The sequence below is a fragment of the Thunnus albacares genome, chromosome 20 (genome assembly GCF_914725855.1).
Source record: "Thunnus albacares chromosome 20, fThuAlb1.1, whole genome shotgun sequence".
Lineage (NCBI taxonomy): Eukaryota > Metazoa > Chordata > Actinopteri > Scombriformes > Scombridae > Thunnus > Thunnus albacares.
In genome coordinates, this window is record NC_058125.1 from 16,737,210 (window position 1) to 16,758,631 (window position 21,422).

Consider the following 21,422-nt stretch of genomic DNA (forward strand, 5'->3'; position numbering starts at 1 on the left):
TGCACTTACAAGACGGGAAGTGATCTGGGATATCAGCCTTTCAAAGCAGGCCAGCAAAGCCAAGTGAGCTTCACTGATGTGCCGGCCAGTAGCTTTTAATCCCCACACAGCCCTCCATTCTTGAGAGAGTGACCATATTTTTTTTTAATTAAGACCTTACCTGTCCACATCAAAAGGCAACTCAGATTAGTCTTTTGATCCGCCTAAGCTCTTTATTAGTGTATATGGAATATGTTAAGATTTCAGCCCAACAATGAATCATCTGTTTTGTGTAAATGTACGCTGCTCCATGTTCATAACCTGCTGTGCACTCTCAAGTTGGCATTGACACAAGACAAAGAGGCCGTCCGGATATACGAGTGGGTTCTTAGCGGTGCGTATCTAGAGGAAAAGATGATGCCGAGATAAGGAGGAGAAAAGAAAGGAAGCTGAGGAGGGAAGAGACAATTATTTGGCTCTGTCGCTGGATCGGAAACTTCAGTGAAACAATGCACAGCGGAAAGGTGTGTGCAAAATATCCATGGTCCCCACACTTTTAAATCCTTAACACAGAAGGATCAGTTTTATTCTTATCCTTGGAAAGACTGACATGATGAAGTGATACCAAAAGCAGACACAGGTTGTCAAATCTGTTTGAATTATTTATTTTAGCCCCCAAAAGAAAGTAAAAAATAAGACACACACAGTAAATAAAAGATTATATATTGCCTGTTTCAAAAAAATAATTAAGAGCATTACAATGTCGTTAGGGTGTTATTACAATCTGCACATGTCATACAAGGATGATATAAATTTCCCTTACCATTTCATTTGCAATCATCACAATCTTTTTGCTCAATGAGTCTGGATGTGTTATATACAGTGCAAATGTTTAGATACGTTAACAGATAAGAACAAATAGAGGCATCGGCAGGAAGGATTTTTTTTTTCTGGCTTATCTTTCTGGTTTTAAGGCAGGATTGATGGTTTCTAAAGCACACATTAAGCTACAAGTTACTTTACAACTAAACCACATATTAGCAAATTAAAGAACAACAAAAAACTGTTAAAGAAACGCTGTACATTAAGAATTACTCTTGGCGAAACAATAATTGCCATGTGTTAAAGAAAAACAAAGGTCTAATTGTTGCCCTGTTTGGCTGACAATGCAATTATAAATTGTTGTCCTGAACAGTGAATCATGCAGCCTTTGTCTCTTTCCGTCATTGCCACCAACATGAGCTGCAGTTGTTAAAGGGTATATTTATCCTTCCATCAATTGATACCGAGTGTTTTTTTATCCCAAGTTGCACCAAGTATTTGCAGGCCTGGCTGTTTCCAACCATAAATTTTACAGTCAGACATATAATTTGATTCCTGCTGACGGACCGGTGATGTCACAGAAATTGTAACCGTTTACTGGCAGGGGTCATGAAGTCTGTGAGCCGAGCGGGTGGGTTTAAGACAAAAAAACACATTGTCATGACTCCACAGCTGAGCCGACCGCTGCCAAATACTCGAATTGTTAACAAAACACTTAAAGAACCATACCAGTGAGTTAGTAAGTTGTAGCTCCCTAAATGCAAATCATGTATACTTTATAGAGTATCTATGGTGATTTGTGGTTTTCAAATGCATGCTATATAATTCTAGATATGTCGATGTGCTTTTCCAATGTCCCGGGCATCCATTGGTTTCTTTTTATTTCCTTACAGTATGAAATCAATTAGCAGACTCTTGAAACATACTTGACCTGTGTAATCTACTGAGAAAATTCAAGTTATGATGTCACCTCTTGGCTAGCTGCTGTTCAACAAGTTTGTGTAAATCAATACTCTCCACATTCTAAGATGAATGAGTATCTACTACAGCATTCAAACCCATGATTTTAACTAAGTTCAACGACAAGGATTTTGTTAAGTGTACAAAACACTACAGCTCAGTAATTGCAGCTGTTGGTTTCTCCCTTATCGCTCTCTTCTAATGTCATCACCATCTTTTAGATGTAATCTCTGCTTTTTAAAAAACATGTACGCCGTTTGGCACTTCCTGTCTTGCTACAGTCATTTCTGGATTAGCTGCAGCTACTGGACTAGCCTCTACTGTTGAGCCAGTGACATGTAACCCACAAAGGTCATGGAGTTGAGAGAAATGGTGTAAACCACAAGACATATTGTTGAGCGAGGTTATTTTCCAGGGCTGGATTTTTAGTAATTTGTGTTATTAAAAACATCAATGTGATTTTAAAAGAGGTTTTCTTACTGGAAGTGCTTCTCTATGGTTGTGTTGTAATGCAGTTGTAAATGTCTGCACTGCATCACAACAATAAAGTAACTTTAAAAAAACTGACACGGACTCGATGTTCGATGATTAAAAGAATCAAGTTTCGAGAACCTGCCAACTGATCTTCACATTGCACAGAAATGAATGGAAACATAGTAGTAGCATGGTTTGCAAAATGGCTCACAATAATATAAAGTATACATGATTTATGGTAAATGGGCTATAACATGCAAAACCACAGGTATGGTCTCATGAAATTCATTCACCATCCCGTGGTGATGTCATGCAACCCTAAAGGATGTGACTAAAAAAGTGATCCCTCATTGTCTTATGTGCCATCCCAACTCCCCGTTTCAAAAAGAAATTCATCACATGAAGGAAGTAATGATTTATGGGACTTTTGAAATTATACATTTGCAATTTTTAGGCAACTTTGCTCTAATTTTTTAAAAACACAAATACAAAAACACATTTTACAGCTTTAAAATAAACCCTAAATAACATAAAAAAAAAAAAAAATCCTGACATGCTGTGCTGTTAGTACCTGTATCATGACACCTGTCAGTAAAAAGAAACAGGTAGAACTGAAGGACACATTATTGTTGTTACAGCTAAATAAACTCTAACAGTTTCTTGCTACACTCCTCTCAAAAACATCCACTCTGATCAGCTTTTGAAAACTCATTAACATTTAAATAAAGGGTCAACAGCTTTCATACTGTATTTACAAAGGGAATCTTCTCAAAATTAGAAACCTCAAGTCGAACAAATGCACAGCCACTGATGACAGCTGTGCTGAGAAGAAAAGGACAGGGCTCAAGAAAAATATCAGGTTAACACTACAGCAAACAGTTGTGACATACAACCAAAATTGTTGGCTGACAACAGAGTGGAATTTGCTTCTTTCTTCCATGACAACATTTAAGTCTGACCTTATTGTAACAGAAGTTTTCTCCACCAGTAAAGAAAGAACTGTTTTTTTTATCTTGATTGTAAAAAAAAGTAACATATTAGTACATTGAAACTCTAATTCTAGTATTAATTAGAAAAGGCAAAGGCACAAATATCAACTTCTAATATAGGAGCAACATTCTGCTAAGACTCAACATTAAAACAACTACCAAATGTTAACCAGTGAGTTTAAAAGAAAAAAAAAAAGAGAAAGTATATCAGGAGTATCAATACATGATGTGAGGATATGCATCATACAGGGGTAAATATAGAAGGCATAACATTGTTACTGTAAATGTCTGCTATTCTGAAAAGCACAGTACTGTTTTGGTGCGTTCACAGTGATCTTCTCTCAGATGAACTCCCCTCGGAAAGGAAGTGACTGAATGTTCTGCTGTTGCCAGCGGCAGCGCAGCCGGGCCAGCGGCGTGTCCCTCAGGTTTTCAAACTCGGAGAAGCCCAGCTGGTTGAGGATGTCATAAACTCCGGCTCTGGCAGCCACCTACCACAGAAACACACGAAATGTTAATGAGCAGGCAACACAGCCGGTGGGGCTTTCTAAAAAAAAAAAAGTGTCCATCATGACCACAAGCATGCTTGGACCGCCACTTTTTCAGAGTTTAAGCATGATATGACATTTTTTTGTACATGTGCAGCTGTTTCATGGGAACAATTAGTGTCTGCTGTGGTGGAAGACAAATTTAGGTCATTTATTTAAGCTAAAATAGCAACACCACAATGTTGAAATATGCCATTACAAGCATAATTCCTGAAATCAAAGGTTAAGTTAAAGGGGCATGCCACCAATTTTACAAATCAAGTTCAGTTTATTCATCACAAAGGGCACTATTCAGTCTGTGAAAATGGTTCTTCTGTAGCTCTGGAGGAAGCGTTCCTGTCCAAAAAAAGCCAAACTAACCCTAATGATGTCATAGTGATGTCATCAGGGCTATTGAGTTGCTTGATTGTTTACTGATTGATTGTGGGAAATGTAGGATACAGTGTTCTGGGGCCTGGGTACTTGGGACTTGGAACATCCATTAATTGTTTAGTCTATGAAATGTCAAAAAATAGTGAAAAACAGCCCTCACAAGTTCCCAGGGTGACTTTGTGAAATTGATTGTTATTTTATGACCAACAGTCCAAAACCGAAGACATTACAACAACTTAAAAGCGAGAAGAGCTGCAAATCCAGAAATCTGAGAAGCCTGGACTAGCAAATATGTGGATTTTTCCCTTTATAGATTCCCCTTAATTGACTTAATTAACAAAATGCTTGAAAATTTATTGAGGTGAGGTGAGGTGATTTGAGGTGGAGCAAATTCTACTACTTTATATATTGTTGTCTGATTTTATAAACTGGTTGTGACTTTTGTGCGTAAAATCTTAAGTCTGCAAACTAGTTATCACAGCAGTGAAAAGGAAAATACTTCCAAAAAAGCAGAGTGTTTTATTGCAACATTCACAAAGATATATTTCAAGGTGTTGCTGAAATCAGGAGTGATATTATGACAAATAAAAAGTTAAAAGGTGCTATGTGGAATTTTCAGAAATTCTTACTGACACCGGTGGTGAACAGCAGTTAGCGTCCGACTATCATCCAGTGCAAGACTATTGTGGTTTGGGGTTTTGTTTTGCTGTGACTGTGACTGTGACTGAGCTGAGGTGTGTAGCTTGTACTCTGTGGGAATCATGGAAAAGTGAGCACAGACAGCCACATTCCTCCTCTTCCACCTGCGACTGTACTCTGTGTTGTGGTGGTTGTTGTGGAGCGTGCATAAAGGTCACATCCTTTGGATTTTCCCAACAAAACCATCCTGAATCCTTTACATAGAAATCAGCCTACAGGCTGTTACAGTCAATCGAGAGGGGAAGGTCTCATTTTTTTAAGTTACGTTACAATCCATTCACACATTGGCAATAGAAAGCTATTAATACAGGTAAATTGCTTCACAATTCTTACATATAGCACCTTTAATCATCCCACAAAAGGAGGCATACATAAATATTCTCCAGTAGTTCATGTTTATTATTTAATAAGTATACTTAAAAAGGAAACCGGATGAAGCTAAGCGCTAATGACAGGACTGGTATTCTGTCCACATGTTTCATTGTCCTTAGCAAGACACTGAGCCTCAGTAGCTCCCACTTGTTAGATCAGTGCCTTGCATGGTAGCTCACTGCCATTGTTGTTTGTGTGAATGAGAGGCAAATTGTAAAACATGTTGGATAAAGGGGCTTTATAAAGGCAGTCCATATTTTCCATTCAAGCCTCCTGGTGTGTGATGATTCACTTTCAGATTTTATAAAATGCAAAAGTTTACAGCTGAAATGTAGTGGAAGACAAGTAACATAAAATTGGAATACTTTACTATTGTACTTCAATACAGTAATGGGACTGTTTTGGAACAACACCATGGAAACAGTATATATTAGTCAGTTTCTTGGGCTCTGAGTCATTAGTGAATGAATGAGGACAGAGAGGAACGAGCACTCTCGGGCGATTTCCCTCGAGAGTGTGTTCAGTGACCATGTTAAGCAGCAGGTCACGCTGACTCATGGTCTGATGTAGCTGTCAAACACCATAGGAGGACTGATGGGAAACACCATGGACAACCCGAAACATCTGGCCATAAAGTCAAACAATACAAACAAATACAAACACCGACTGCCTTGCAAAAACTTTTTAAGATTGAACACCCCATTAGAGGTGTCACAGCTTGCCTAGTTTACTCTGCAAGGGAAGCTTCAAGTAACTGTGCTGGACTGTGATGTTCACTACATTCAATTTAAAAAAAAAAAAAAAAGCTTATGAGAGTCTAAGAAAGTCAAATCCTGTTAACAGAGGATTCTCTATCAATCCGTATATCGGTTTTCTCATCACAGGCCATTTAACAGATTCCACCTTATTTTTTCACATCACAGGCCATTTAGAAGGATTCCAGTTTATTTTTTCACATCACAGGCCATTTAAAAGGATTCCAGCTTATTTTTGGGGCGCACAAGCATGCAGGAAAGTCATCGTCTTGCAGTTTACAGCATCAGCTTGGAATCAATACAGGATACGGTTAAATCACCAGCTGTTCGCGAGTTTATAAGACCCTAGAAGACGCTGAATGAATAACACGGCCCAAAATACCTTGCCAATTTAGCCTCTCCCTCGTTTCCTCAGACAGTCAAGGAGAAAGTTGGAGTGGAGAGGAATGTGCCAGAGGAGAAATGTTTAAACATGGAGATAAATAACAGCATCATTTATGCATGAATACTTTCATTATACAGATTATCTGGTTCCAAAAGTGAAGAGTATGACTGTGGTTATGTTCTTGAGGCCTTGAAGTAATCCAATATATGAAGTGCTGCTCGGGATACTTTGAAAACGCACTGTCAGGTTAAAGACATAATGGAACAATGAACAGGAATAATAGTATCACAATATCCCTTTCTCTAACAATGATTATAGCTTAGCTGGCCAGCTTTGTGCAGAAATAAACACAAGACACCACAGAGTGTGGTCTAGATTACCTACTTGCTGACGACGCAAAATCAAATCTTACAATAGATATCATGTAACTCTAAAACTTATGCTTTGTTGAGTCGACGCTGACTCTAACTTTACAACCTTTCCCTAAGTCCTGTGAGCTGTCTCACTATGAATAAATGTTCATGCAGCTGCTACTGTCTTGTTAAAATGCTACTTTTTATAGCAAATACACGCACTCGTGTAGCTTTCAGTGCAAATTTTCCAGTTATTACTGAAATGTAAGCAGTTTAAGTCCAGTGAATAACCTTTAATGGTACAAAGGAAAGCGGTAAACTGCCAGAGGTAAAAAAAAAAAAAAGAAAAAAAAAGTGTGTTACCAAAACTAAAAATAATGTTAATTTTATAGTTATAAAAAGGCCTTTTTCCAGGTAGTAATAGGAAACAACTCACAGCTTTTCTGCAGCAATGGAAGTAAATGAAACCTTGAAAGTTGATGCAAACAGTTCCTACAGGAGTTGAACTTTAGTTGACTTCTAAACCCTCTGTCTTTATAAAAGCCTGGATGAGGAAGCATGATTGTCTGTGGTTCTTTTGCTGGATCCAGAGTAGGTGACTTGCACAGTGACTGGCAACCTGGACCACAATGATGACCAAAGCATCATGCAGAGCCATGAAGAGCCGGGGTTCATCCTGCAGCAAGATAATGATCCAAAACATGTCTACATACTACCATAGAAAAAAAGAACAAGATGGAAGGCTTCAAGTCATGGAACAGCCAGCACAATGGGCATCGGGCCGGTTTGGGCTGAACCGAACGGAAAGGTGAAAGCAAAGCAGCCTGACAGTGCAACACTTTTAACTTCTGCAGTGTTGGGAAGAACTTTCGGAACAATATTGGATTTCCATTGTAGAAAGAATGCCACAAGTGTGTTCAGCTGTTATATTAGTTATTAAAAAAATAGATAAAATTTTATCAAACAAATACTGAAATTATTATTAATCTCCAATTGTTTATTGGTTCTATGCTTTAATTTCAGAATACATTGCGATATTTAACTATGTAATTTTTAATAAAAACTGGAAAACAAGTGTTCTAAAATCTTGACCGGTTGCGTACATTTGTGTTTAATGTGTTCCTGGACGGCTGCCAGCCTGACTGCTGTATGAGCTCTTTGGTGGGAACAAATGAGTGGGTGCAGCGGAACCATTAGTCAGTGGATGGACTCCCCTGAGAAACTCAGGATTTGAGCTGTTAACTTAACCGGATACTTAACCGGACTCATGACTCATCTACTCCACAGCACAGCTGTCTAAATAGCGGATGTGTGAAAAAGCCTGAAGTGGCAAAAAGTCGTGTTGGAGAGGCCCATCTGCTCATGGTGAAATTGGGGGTCTCAAGATTTCCCTAATGAAGATGTTGGGGGGGGGGGGGGGGCTGATATGGAGAGGATCAAGAGTGACCGCATGAAATCTCTGCGGGTCAGAGCAGATGGCATTGACATTCAGACACCTCTATTCTTCTCAAACAAAAGAATATTCCACCAACAATCTATCTTTTGTATATCAAATATTCATCCTTCAAAGGCGGCTCTGAAAAGTTTGTTTCCTGCTCCGTCACAGAGGACACCGACTGCAGTCAGGTTGAATTCACAGCAATAACGGATTTTAATGCTGACACAGAGTCATGGGAAAAAAAGGGTATAAAAACTTCCATAGATAGAAACTTCTCACATCACTCCTGCAATAAAATCCACTCCACAACAGAACTAAATACACTACTTCTGTATCCCCATCTTGTAGCTTCAAAGCTCAGCTGGAAGTAATGTATTTAGTGATTTTGAATGTTTGGGGCATACGGGTCAGCAGTGAAGAGGATTATACAACAAAAAAGGTTTTTAGAAGTCTGTATGGATGTTCTAATACACTCTGACATGACTGATTTTTGGAGGAGCAATCCTTTAAACTGTGGTATTCCTTCAAAGTCTATGTCTTTTTTTTTCTTTTTTTTCCAGCACAGACCACCAAGACCAAGCTGTTTCCAGTGTGGAACAATTAGCTTCCCCTCTCCATTAAAAAAAAAAAAAACAAACTTCAATCTTCTGTCTGATTGTATTCTATTTTGTTTGGTCTGTTTTAGCATTTCTTCTATTTACTGTGATAAAACCTTCATCTTTGTTTGCTCTGACTGAACTGTCTATTTCAGACTGTGTGCACCTGCACTTGCACACTTACATGCCTGAAAACATGTGACGTTACCCTGACAACCTGCTAATGTTAGCTATCATGTCCTCGCCGACACATTTTAACAGGGATTTTTCTTTTTTTTTTAACCAGTTTTAAATGAGTTAATTTAGCCTTGTTTTTATACATGAGTAAACAAAATGAAAATATTGTGACACCATTGGCAAGCTCATGAAAAAGCAGCAAGTCGTTACATCTGCACACAGCAAAACACCGTTAAAAACAAATCAAACCAGATTTGATCTTTTGTTGTAAATTGAAGCAACTTGGCGTAGATTCCCAAGTAGCCTTCCTTGTTGCGGTTGGCTTGTAAGGAAGCCTTGAAATTGTCTGCATGTTTCGGGGTGACAGTAAGCAGAGCTGTCGGAAAGATGTCTTTCATGCTGCATTGAAGAGTTCACAAACGCCAATACTCATTAGGCGGGCTGGAGCGGTGAGAGGGGGCAGAGCAGCGAGGAGGCGCTGGTCTTTCCCACAGTCGGCTATCTCAAAGGCTGCACATACCAAGCCGGTGCAGGGGGACAGGGAGGCCTCTGTGCCACACATCAAAACAGCTGGAGTGACTGATAGGGTACCTCTCCTGCAGGCATCCCTGGTATGCACTGTACACAAGTCCTGCCATTGTGTAAAAGACCGCGTTTTGGATTAGCAAACATGGATTTCAATTCCAATAACTCCTCTGATGTTTCTGCTCTGATCTCACTACATGGCCACGAGGCAACATGGGCTAATGACGCTCGGGACAATATTTGTCCAGTGTGCACACAATGTGGCAGTAAGCCCAAATACATACATATCATATATATATATATATATATATATATATATATATATATACACACACATGTAGCAATTAGCGTCTTTGATCCCTGTCTGTGCCCTGACAATCTGCCTGGACAAAAGCAACAAGACCAAAAAGATCAGAGACTCCATATCAGCTGGCACAGGATGCTGCCCTGTATGACTGGGAACACTGTGCTCCTGCTTTTAGATGTTGAGATCAAATTAGTCCATGCACACACACATGTGTACGCACTGATGCAGAACAGACTGTACCACTCAGATCTGGCAGGTTGTGTAACTGTGGCTTTGGATGCATGGCCAGTGATGGTGAGGACCCCCTGACCACCGCCTCTGGCATCACAGTTTGTCATTAATGATCCCGCCACGGTCACTGGTGATAGGCTAATGATCGTGCCTTGGGGTTGGTTGGGTCAGATTGGCTGGACGAGCGCCAGATTGTGCTGCAACTGGGCCACTAAACGCATCACAATACTGATGGTGATGGGAGAAAAACATATCCGGTATGTCACAAGACTTCCCTGCACAATATTTGTGTTGAGTAATTTTTTTTTTAAGAACACACTTTTTGATTAAATGTTTTTAAAAACAGAAAATTGTGTTTAAAAGTATGAAAGGTTTTTTTTTTTTAAATTTTTATCTAGCCTTGGAATGGTGAGGTCAGGCCATGTCGCAAGCTATTTTTGGAAGAACATTCTGAGAGCTGACCTTATTTAAATTCTGTTGTACTAACGATTTTGCTACAGGCCAGCAGCTATCTCGTCATGAATCATTCATTTTGAGAATAGTGTTGGAATGATCTGTGTGAGATTCAGGTCCCTGCATTGTCACTTCCACATAATCCAGTGAAAGCAAAGGATGCGAAGGAAACAATATAGACAGAGTGAACAGCAAAATGTGCAGCAAACAAACACACAGAACAAAACAAACATGAGTTTAGACAAGATTTTGGATGTAAGAATGCCCATGTGACATCTGTCACAGCTTACATCTTTTTTGTCCTTTGTGTAAGTCTCTTATGGGCTAAGAAATCAATTGGAATAAAGACTGCTTTAAGATGACACCTAATCCTAACCCTAATGCCAAAAAGACTGGTTGCCAGAGCAACCGGCTTACCTCAGAGAGCCTGACTGGTTCAAATCAATTCCTACCTTTTGTAGGTACAGTGTAACTTCTATTCAATCAAAACAAGTCATTGCTGCTGGAAAGAACAAAAAGAAAAACATACTGAAGAATAGGCATTACTGGATATGCTTTCCTGCATGTCATTGTCATTTCAGCAGTGTGCACTTTGGTTACTTTCATCAAGAAAACTAGTATTGGTTTGAATCGAACCGGAGACCTTTGTCACCTGTCATATCACCTCCCTGTTTCATGCTACTGCCTCACTGTCAACTACATACTGTACTGTAATTATATGCAGCATAGAAATATAAACAGCAGAGGGACAGGGACCTAGAAAAAGTGTACAGCAAGAAATGATCGATGATGTCAGTGCTGTAAGATCAGACCTCTAACTTCAGGTGCAGTTAGTCAGTAGCTACGGGTGGGGAAAGATCACAGTCAAGATGATTACGCTGTCAGATGTCCAGTCATCAAGGAAATTGGATTGAACTCATGTAGCAGCTCCATCCAATGGTAAGCTCAGACTGCAGCCAGGACAGTAATTTCATTTTGATGAGTTATTCACAGGAGTTTCAGCCTGCAGTGATTGAGCAGCATAGATTTTCAGCACATTTACACTCTGTGGCTGATGGTGGAGATGTGATCCCTCCTGAAGGCTCTGAGGGTTTGTCGGAAGTGTCATCGGCTACAGCGTGTGATCATGGCAGAGCCTCTGTCACCTGACTAGTAAGCCATTGATTAGACTTCCATTCAGTCAGCAGAGAAAGTCACTTATTCATGTGCCACAAGTCCCCAGCAGCTCAAAAAGTAGAACCGAATTTTGGGCTGCGACTCCCTCGTGGTCACAGAAAAACCTTTATCTGAAGTTCAGGTGATAGTGCTTTGAATGCTCTAGTGAAAACTAGAGAGAACTCTTGATTTCTGTCTGTTCCACTGCAGAAAATAACTTTTGATATATTCTGGTGCCATCTGAATGATCTTCTTCAGGGAGTTGATGAATGGCTGTTATATATTATTCTGGTTACATAATTCCCTTCAGACCTTGCCAGTGGCCAGGGAGGTGACAGCAGACTGCACGGGCACATCTTAAAGGACATGCTGGGTCATTTTTTTCCTCCTGTTCAGACACGGCTCCAGTTTCCTCTGGGAGATGCAGCAGAGTTGCCAGAAAGTGAGAGATGAAAATGCATCACAACCAACACCTGTGAGGTGTTAACACTGCTCCAGCCACAATAAATTCAAATTTGGGGTAACTCCATAATGTAGCTGTAAACAGATATGTCTTTATTGATGTTGTTTACAATTATAATTCCTCCTGCTGGCATCGATAAGTGAAGGTTGATGTAAAAACAGTTAATGATTAACAATAGGAATAACAGTAAAACACGGATGTAATAATATAAAATATGTCTTCATACTGTAAGAGTAGTTATAATTGTTAATACTTAACATTAGTAAATACTTAAAAATGTCATATCTGTGGATTGATTATGGTGCCCCTTGATTATAAAAAAAAAACACGTTCAGGTGAGAAAAGACAGGATGAACACCAACATGGCAGCAGTAACAGATATAAGGACACTTAAAAAATCACCTGTGGCATAAACAACTATATTAATTATAGCTCAATTTCACACTGCACCAGGTCCCAACACTATTTGGTCCTTGAAAATCAACGTGTTAGTACTGAGATTAGGACTCTGGCTTTTAAATATTATGCTCCACACAACTACAACAACTTGCAGAAGATAGTAAAATTAGACAAGCTAATCCCTCTCAATCATTTAAACCTCTTTTAGCTGACACAGGGCAGTGTGAATGTATGTGTTTTAATTGAGCTTTAACTTTTATGTGCATATATTGCTTTTTATTACCTTAATATGTTTTCCTATTATGTGTTTTTATTGTTTTCATTGTTTCTTATACATTGTATTGCTTATTTGTTCATATTTGCTTTTTATATTTTTCGATTATGTTTATTGTTCCTTATATGTTATATTCATAATGTATTCAGGGTGTCCTTGTAAAAGAGAGCTCGCTCTCTGTGGCCTCCCTGTCTAAATGTACATTTGAGTGAATGAAGAGGAACCTTGTGTTTATCAAAGAAGTTCAGAGGTTATGGGTTGGAGTTTTCAGCAGTTCCAGCTATACACTAAAATGCGCCTGACTTAAAGGGCAGAATAAGCACAATAAAAACAATTTAGTACAGAATATGTTACTTCCAGATCATCTGGAATAAAATTTCTGTCAAGGACACTTCTTTTATAAGCTGCTTTCAGGCGGCCTAAACATGTCCCCTTCCTTCATTGTGTTTGTATCAAAGTTTCAAAAAGGTCAGGGAGGTTCTTGCTTGTGAAAAAAGCAATTGAGTTGCATGATTTGTGTGAGGTCTTAGATAAGAGGGAAAATGTGACAGTTGCCTTTTCGGTTTAAATTGCCTTTACGGCCAGAGTTTCTTCAAGTCAATTATCAAAACAAATAGAAGAATTACTGTTTCAGGTTTACCAATGTTATGCAGACGTTTTGTGAAATTTAAAAACAAACTATGGAAGAGCTGAAGGTTTTAATACAAATTTTCCATACTGTGATATCAGAATGATTGGCTTTTTCCACTTGGTTGCAGACTGAAATTCTCCTAAATTTGGTCTACAATCAAATCCATAGCACAAACAGCTGATTTTTAATGACTATTCATACTTTCAGCTTTAGACAGTTGCTATCACACCGTCATCAGGTGAAGTGTTCCCATACTGTGACCAGACCAGGCTGATGTACAAAATTAAGTGGAGTTTTTATTCACAAGAAGGCAGTTTTATAGAAAGGAGGAAGGAAGAAAGAAATAGGCTACCTTGATATATCCAGAAATATCCAGAGAATGACAGTTTGATGTTATGTTTTGATGGCAAGTGTTTTCTGTTGCCTGCTTTACAGCAGGGTGTTCCTGTCCCATGTGTGCACGCCTGTATTTTCTCATGGCATAACTGGGCCATTAGAGTCACTCTGATGCACCACATATATTTGCTATTCATAACAGGAAGAATATGCCCCGATTGACCGCACATATTTCTGTGACAATTGTTTTCACAGCGATTGTTCCAGTCTATTTTGGAATTTCACGTTTTTTCTTTGAGTTTATTCCACCTCAATAAGGACAAAGAAGTAAGAGATTTTCATTCAGCGATTTTCAAACATTCCAGGTTCTTGGCTATGTGTCTCTAGGCCGTCTGCTCGCAAACAAGAATAGAAAATGGCTGCGATATTGCAGGCTCAAGTCCAAATCATGACCAAGGCCTGTATGTTTACTTTCACACACATATACAAAACTCCACATTTGGCCAAAAGAAAGAAAAAAAACATACTGTAAAACTGCTGCTGATGCTTGATCTGTGGTGAAATTATGCAACTTCTATCAAAAACAGATTTAAGAGGTTTTGCGGAGCCTCCATGCAAAAGCAGGGACAACCACAAGACAGCTAACACATTTTAATTAATACCAAATGCACAGAAATTTTAATGAAACCACATAATGCAGATTCACGGTATTTATTAGGGTTCAAACCCTGAAGGGGTTAGAATCCTTCTGTGTTTGTGCCAGTTTATTATTATTACATGTCGTCTTCTGCCGCGGCTCACATTGCCGTGAGCTGAAATGAGCTAATACCATGGAACCTGGTCCAATAACTGGAAATGATGTGCATGTGCTTCACAAGAAATAGGAGGAGGAATGTTACATCTACTTTTGGGATTTTTACTCAATTAAAACCAAATTTGGTATACCGCCTTGGGGGATGGAGATACAAATTTCCATTGTAAATTAGCAATATCGGTCAAAAAACATGGCCGCCATCAACCAAAATATCTTCGCAAAGGGCGGGGCTTAATAAATATTGGCCACAACTCATTACCCATTTGTCCAATCATCATAAATTTTGGTACAAAATGTGAGTCTGTGATTGTGAATAGGTCTACCAAAGCATTTTGAGCCAAACCCATAGGGAGCACCACAAATGACAAAAATGTGTATCTGGAAACTCAGGGAACAGAACTTTACCAAAATTGGTGTGCATGCTCTGGGTGCAAGCATTAACCAAAATCTGAAGTGCCATATTGATTGGTGCAAGTAGGTGTGGCCTATCACATATTTGCTCATAACTCAAGATGCCTTTGAGCAATCCTGATTAAACTCATTGGAGACATCCAGCACAATCTCCTGAACATACACACCAAGTTTCATTCAAATCCAATGTAGGGGGGATGAATGATGGAACTTTGAGTGCGCAATTATTGAACTGCTCCATGCATTATAATGATGAAGCAAGCATGTTCTTGGTCTCATAAATTCTTCAAGCAAAATTAAACTAGCTGGAGTGATTTTGGTCAACTTTGTCAAGCCTGAAACCTGACTGTTTTGCTTGCAGCTTTAGTTTTGACCGATTGAGCTGCTTCCGTCTGTTGAGCGTAAAAAGTTGATTGCCGCTTGCGGCTTTATTTTACATTTAAAATTCACTCTTTACCACACTGAAATATGTTTGTCAACCTGCCAAACTGCTCATTTTTTACCACCATGTGATTTTAACATCTTGCAACATACATTTTAATTGCAGTGTGTGTGTGTGTGTGTGTGTGTGTGTGTGTGTGTGTGTGTGTGTTGGGTACCACTTATACACTACTCATTTGTTTGGAATGCACATAAATTCTCGACTTTACTGTAGGGACACAGCTGGCCAAACGATTAATGTACCAACAAAAACACAGAGCCGAGACATTATGAAGTTCAGTGTGTGAAGAACCAGGCCACAATAGAACCAGAACCAGCTTGTAAATTCCTGGAGGAAAATCCAAATGCAACTCGGGTAACCGGTTCACAATGTGCACAAACTGAGCAAAGGTATAGAGAAAGAAAAACTCTCCGTCATTTTATCTTTCCATTTTTTATCCGCCAAGCTATTGACACGTAGCATTTTGGGTAAAAGATGTGTTTCCGTGCCACGATTATGATGAAACTGAGAAAACCAGTGTATAGCAGCAAGTGACAAAGTGCAAATTAGTCTCAAAGGCCACCAGCGGACCTTTTCACCCTCCTGTAGTGCCTTAAGGCAATAGAGCACAGATCCAACATGCAGATGGCACTGCTGGCCTTGCTTTTTCCGAGGGCAATGCAAGGAAAGGTTCATTACCAACAGCATTAACTTGACATTGCATTAACCTGACATTTCCATCTAATGGAATTCTAATAGTGAAACAAGCAAATTCAATAAGTGGTTTAACAGAAGATGTGTTCTGATTTTCTCTTGTGGTTGACTCCTGCCTTGTTATAAATCACATTCTATGTTGTTTATATGTGTATTTTCATTTGCAAGGAATTCAAATTCACATATACAAATATCAAGGTGAGACATGTACCTGTTCCATCCAGACAGTGAAGGAGCGCTGCCACGAGTCCTTCTTCTCTAGATGCAGGTATGTGTTGAAGAGGATGAGGTAAATGTAGCGCTCCAGGTACTGCAGGCTCCTCAGCAGCAGCTGCTGACACTCCTTCTCCGTCTTACCACTTTTGATCTAAGAAAAGAGGCAAACAAAGGTCTCCTGGTCTATCAAGTGGGCACAACACAGTTTTCTTCATACAGCAACAACTGTAGTCAAGAGCGTACCTTTTTCAAAATCTTACTCTAGAAAATGTTGTTAGCATTTGGACCAGCATTAAAAAACAGTGACAACCAAGAGAAAATAGTGCCACATTTGCTCCATTCAGGTTAAGTGCAGCAATTCACAGAAAAATCATTGATGTTCAATAGTGAATAGTGCAATTTCACTGAAAGGAGTTGATCCTGCTAATGAACTAACATACAAACTGGTCCAATAACTTAAGAGACAGGAGCTAAAACAGCCTGTTTCAGACAGAGGCTTAACTGAGGGGCTGCATAAAGAGCCAGTATAAGATAAATAATAATAAATAAGGAGTTTTTTTAAACTGTAAATCATTCAAAGATATTCCAATAGAGCCCCAGAATATAAATATAGACCTGGAGATGTGCCTGATATGCCCCCCTTTAAGTGTCATTACCTTATAAGGTACAGTAAGGTTAAGTCCCCCCTCCCAGTGAGCTCACTCTGTTCTGATTGGCCAGCTTTAAAAAGCTGCGTCTTGGCCGAATTCCAGCAGCTAGGAAGGCAATGTAAACAAACTAGGATTTCACTTATTTTCCTTGCACTTTACTCGAAATGGAAACTCCTCAAATACGTTAAAATGTTTGAGCCTAAATCCGATCTGAAATATATGAGTAGACAACGCGAACAACCCATAGAACAACAAACATATATGTGAATAATCTGATGTCATCACGAGGAGGAAGTAGATGTAACATTACAAAAGAATCATTCAGAGTGGGCTGAAGCCCTGGCTTTTAACTTTCCGGTAGCATTTTGTACATACGTTCACCTCAACATCACATTAGGGAAATCATTTGGATTTATGTTTCTTCCCATCTGATAAATATATAGTACTTACAGTATAATATTGTAGCTCCAGTTTGGTTTACATCCACTTTTGCTAGATATTTTACTTTCTTCACCACTCTCTCTTTTTGCTTGGCAGGTAGATATATTCTTTCTTGTCGGCTAAAAACAGCTGCTAACAGTTTAATATTCAACGTCAAGCTTAAAGCTGTATAAAGCTGCAGAGTTGGATTGAACATTTCACCAGTAATTACATTTTGTGTTAACATAAATGTTTTAACTTAATACAGGTTTATGTGGTAATATGAACGCAGCTAAGTGTAGGAAAATATATAAGCTTCAACAGCGTCACTTGTTTAAATCGCATGTTATGATGGATTATTGTCTTTTCTACCTTCTACCACCCACTATTTCAGCCTGTAAGAGACCTTCCAATACCTTGTGATTTAAACATCGTACGTGATCACAGTTATCACAGCTATGTAAAGTAAAGTGCTTTTGTCTAGACAACTTCAAACTGTGTATGATATGGCTGACCATCATCTCCCATCACATTCTGTCATCTCCTTTCCCCTTTTTATCTACTGTAGAAACCCTTTGGCAGATTTGACATTTGGCAGAAGGAGTTAGCAAGCCATCAAAAGCTGTCACCCACAGTACACCCTAGTACTCATAATGGTTGTTTACTCCCTGTGCTTCCAAAGACCCTTAAACTCCACTTTATCAATAAACACTGTAGTTGTTCTTATGATAATTACCAAATAATTTACTATTTCATAGTGAAACCCTGTGGTCAGGAACACTAGAACAGTGCAATTATCCTAACTATGAGATTTTCCTATAATTCCCTCAATTGGTATTCAAGAGACAAGATAATGGTACTCTCACAGTACTAATTCACTGTCTAAAGGAGGCAGAGGAAAAAGTCAGTTTTGGACACAAGATAATTAAAAAATTCTTGCAAAATATCAGACCAGCAAAGCCAAACTTTGCAATGAAGCAGCTCTCTATTAGCATGCCACTTCTAAAAAAGTTGGTAATTGGGTTGCTCTTCAATTACAGGCTGTGACAACACTGACAGTGTAGAGTTGGTGTCAAGATGTTTTCCCTTTTTTTTCCCCTCGTCTTTTTTTTCTTCTTCTTTGCTTTTCTTTTTCTGATTGCTTAGAGCCTCAAGCACTTCCAGGCATCAAGTGGCAAGGTCTGCCATCCAGCTGTGTCTGTGTGGTGGAATGTGAGGTGTGTGCTGGATTGGATAACATGTCAATTGGGGTTAAGAGAAAGTAACAAGTGGGGACGAGGTGTAGTATAGCTCAATGAACTGTCAGCAGACACTTTCTTCCGGCAGATTATTGTCTGCATCATAATGAGCATTTTGACTGCTTGTAGTCTTTGTTTTTGATGGTTAATGCAGGGTAAAAATCTTATCAGCTCACGGTTCGCAGCAAATTAGGGAAGTATATTAAAGACATTTTGGGGCTGCACAGAAAATAATGAAAGTTTACCAAGTAGGTGGGCTAGTACTCAGGGTAATTTGAAAAGTGCACAGCACACCATAATACGATCATTCCAGAGCTGAATGACGCAACAGAGAGAGAGAGAGAGAGAGAGGGGGAATGAGTAGGGTTTCCTGTCCGTTCCCAAACAGCCGTGGTTGGATCTGAGTTATCCAAGCATCTGCCACTGAGCGGAGGAGAAACTACACCTAGGCAAAGAAACGATGTGCTGTCTGTTGTCTATCAACTGTCAGAGAACACAGATGAACAAAGAAAGCACACATGCACCTCACTTTCTCCTAATCTTTCTAAGTTAACATGGACTACAGTGGGAGAGCAGGTGAATCCTGTTGAACCCGATTACCCTGTGCGCCCTGCACCCCCAGGGGGCTTTCAGCATTTCATTTCTTATCCTGAAACTCCACAGTGCCAAAGCCTGGCAGCTATCCATGCACAAGCCACGGCCAAATACTCATAATATATACACACACATACACACACACACGCACACACACACTCAGATTACATAATTCACACCTCTACAATCTGCAGAGACCTAAGTCTGTGTCTGCCATCTGTCTGTCTACATCAACTGAGCCATATGTGTGGTTGGGCGGCCTTTCGTGCACCCTCAGAAATTCCTTCAGAAAACAATGTTGGGGAAGATGTGGTGAAGAAAGAGTAAATTTCTTCCATTCCATGTAAAGGAGACAGCCTTGAAAGTTTTGTATTTACAAAGATTACATTTTTAGGGTCTTGGATGATCCTGTGCTGTGCTGATAATCATATCCACTTCTCTGTTTTATTTCGACAAGCTAAAAGGTCTTGAACATGTTATAAAAACCTATTTCTTACTTGCTCTACTGAGATGAAACAATAATTCTGTCGGACTCAACAGGCTTCATACATTTTTAAAAATAAATAGGAAACATTTCTACTAAAGCAATGAAAAGGAAGAGAGGAAAAAAAAGTGGAAACTGCAACATCCTGCCATTTGCCTGGTCTTTCAGAACAAAGGAGGTGACTGGTCAGTTGCTATCAAGGCAGAAAGCCATATTTCAGCCAGCTGCTGAGGTGTGATAATGTATGTCCTCAGCTCTGCTGTGTGAGATGGGAGGCTGGCCAAACACAGACCACATACCATTGTTGAGAGAGTCCAGGAATGCTGGTTGGCTGAGCAGTGCTCCAAATGAGGACAATGTGAAAGTGAGAGAAAAGTTTAAAAAGAAGTGGAGCCAGAGTATGTTATCGCTGCACAAACGCTCACGAGAGCAGAGACACCTTTCTGTTAAATGTGCGACTTATTGACAGCTCCTTAATACAAGTACTACAGATCAGTAATGTTTTACCGTCTTCTGGTAAGTTTACAGTATTCAAGTTGTTTTTCAGACATACACATACATATCCAATGCAAAGGTCATTAAACCAACCTTTTAAGGAAATTACTCATCAATACATTGAGCCATCTAAAGCACGTATTAACAGATGTGTTCAGAGTCTGACATCAGAACCCACAAATTCACTGTATGGAGAGAGACAACATACAAACGTACACATAAACACAAAATAAATTAAAAATTGTGTATGTATCATGAATCAAGTTTCAGATCATTCCGTCATGTCTACTGCCATTTTAGCCCATGTCCTACGGGAAAATGAGCATCTCACTCGTGGCCCCAGGTCTATTTTTTATCCCGTAGCATCTTGCGTCTATGAAGCATGAAATTCACTTGTGAGTATATTAAAATGCCCACATTTACTAATAATTCACCTGCAATTTATATTTAATGATGCGTTTAATTTGTTACTGCCTGGACAGATATACAGTGAAGTAAGTAAGTAGCCATAGAGAGAGAAAAAGTGAAAGAGGAAATACAGATACAAGACATAATGGGGTTGTACAGTAATTAAAGGGGATGTATCATGCACATTTCCATATTTCAAAATGTCCATATTTATACTCTGGGGCTCATCTGGTATATTTTTGTGTGGTTTACAGTTAAAAAATTTTTTTTATTTATCTTATACTGGTCCTTTATGCAGCCCCTCAGTTCAGCCTCTGTCTGAAACAGGCTGTTTTAGCTCCTGTCTCTTTAAGGACCGCCCTCTCGATGAGCCCACTCTGTTCTAATTGGTTAGCTACTGGAAGCTGCATCTCAGCAGACTTCCAGCAGCTCAGGAGTAGAATTTCACTTCTTTTTCCTCACTCTTTACTCGAAATGGAAACGTCTCAATGTACATGTTGAAGCCTGAATCTGATCCGAAATATGCAGGTTGACAAGACTTTTTAGGGAGCATTTTTACATACACTCACCTCAAGTTTGGGAGATTTGACCATGTTTAACACAGACATCTGACATTATAACATTTTAAAAATGACAAGAAATCACAAAAAACATGACATTTCCTCTTTATACTGGGTCAAGTACAGCCACAAAGCATCTACTGTATGTCTATATCTAAATGAACCACAAGCCTGTATTCCATATGCTTGTAAAGCAAGAAAATTGTTGGCAAAACAACTCTCAACAATACTGGAAATTGGAGGGATGTTCCACTTCCAGCTGACATTGGAACTGCAATGGAGCATGCAAACGACATCTGGGATA

General features: G+C 39.3%; 1 protein-coding gene across 3 annotated transcripts in view; it reads right to left on the minus strand.

Annotated features, from left to right (window-relative positions):
• Window positions 1–1,282: 1,282 nt before the first annotated feature.
• The window catches only part of pald1a (phosphatase domain containing paladin 1a), a 59,213-nt gene continuing 39,073 nt past the window's right edge, over window positions 1,283–21,422 (minus strand). For all 3 annotated transcript variants that reach the window (XM_044337132.1, XM_044337133.1, XM_044337130.1), the window contains exons 19-20: window positions 16,265–16,420; window positions 1,283–3,715 (exon numbers count right to left, since the gene is read on the minus strand). In XM_044337132.1, the coding sequence (XP_044193067.1) occupies window positions 3,566–3,715; window positions 16,265–16,420 (306 nt within the window). In that variant the 3' untranslated portion in view covers window positions 1,283–3,565. The remainder of the gene's footprint in view (window positions 3,716–16,264; window positions 16,421–21,422) is intronic.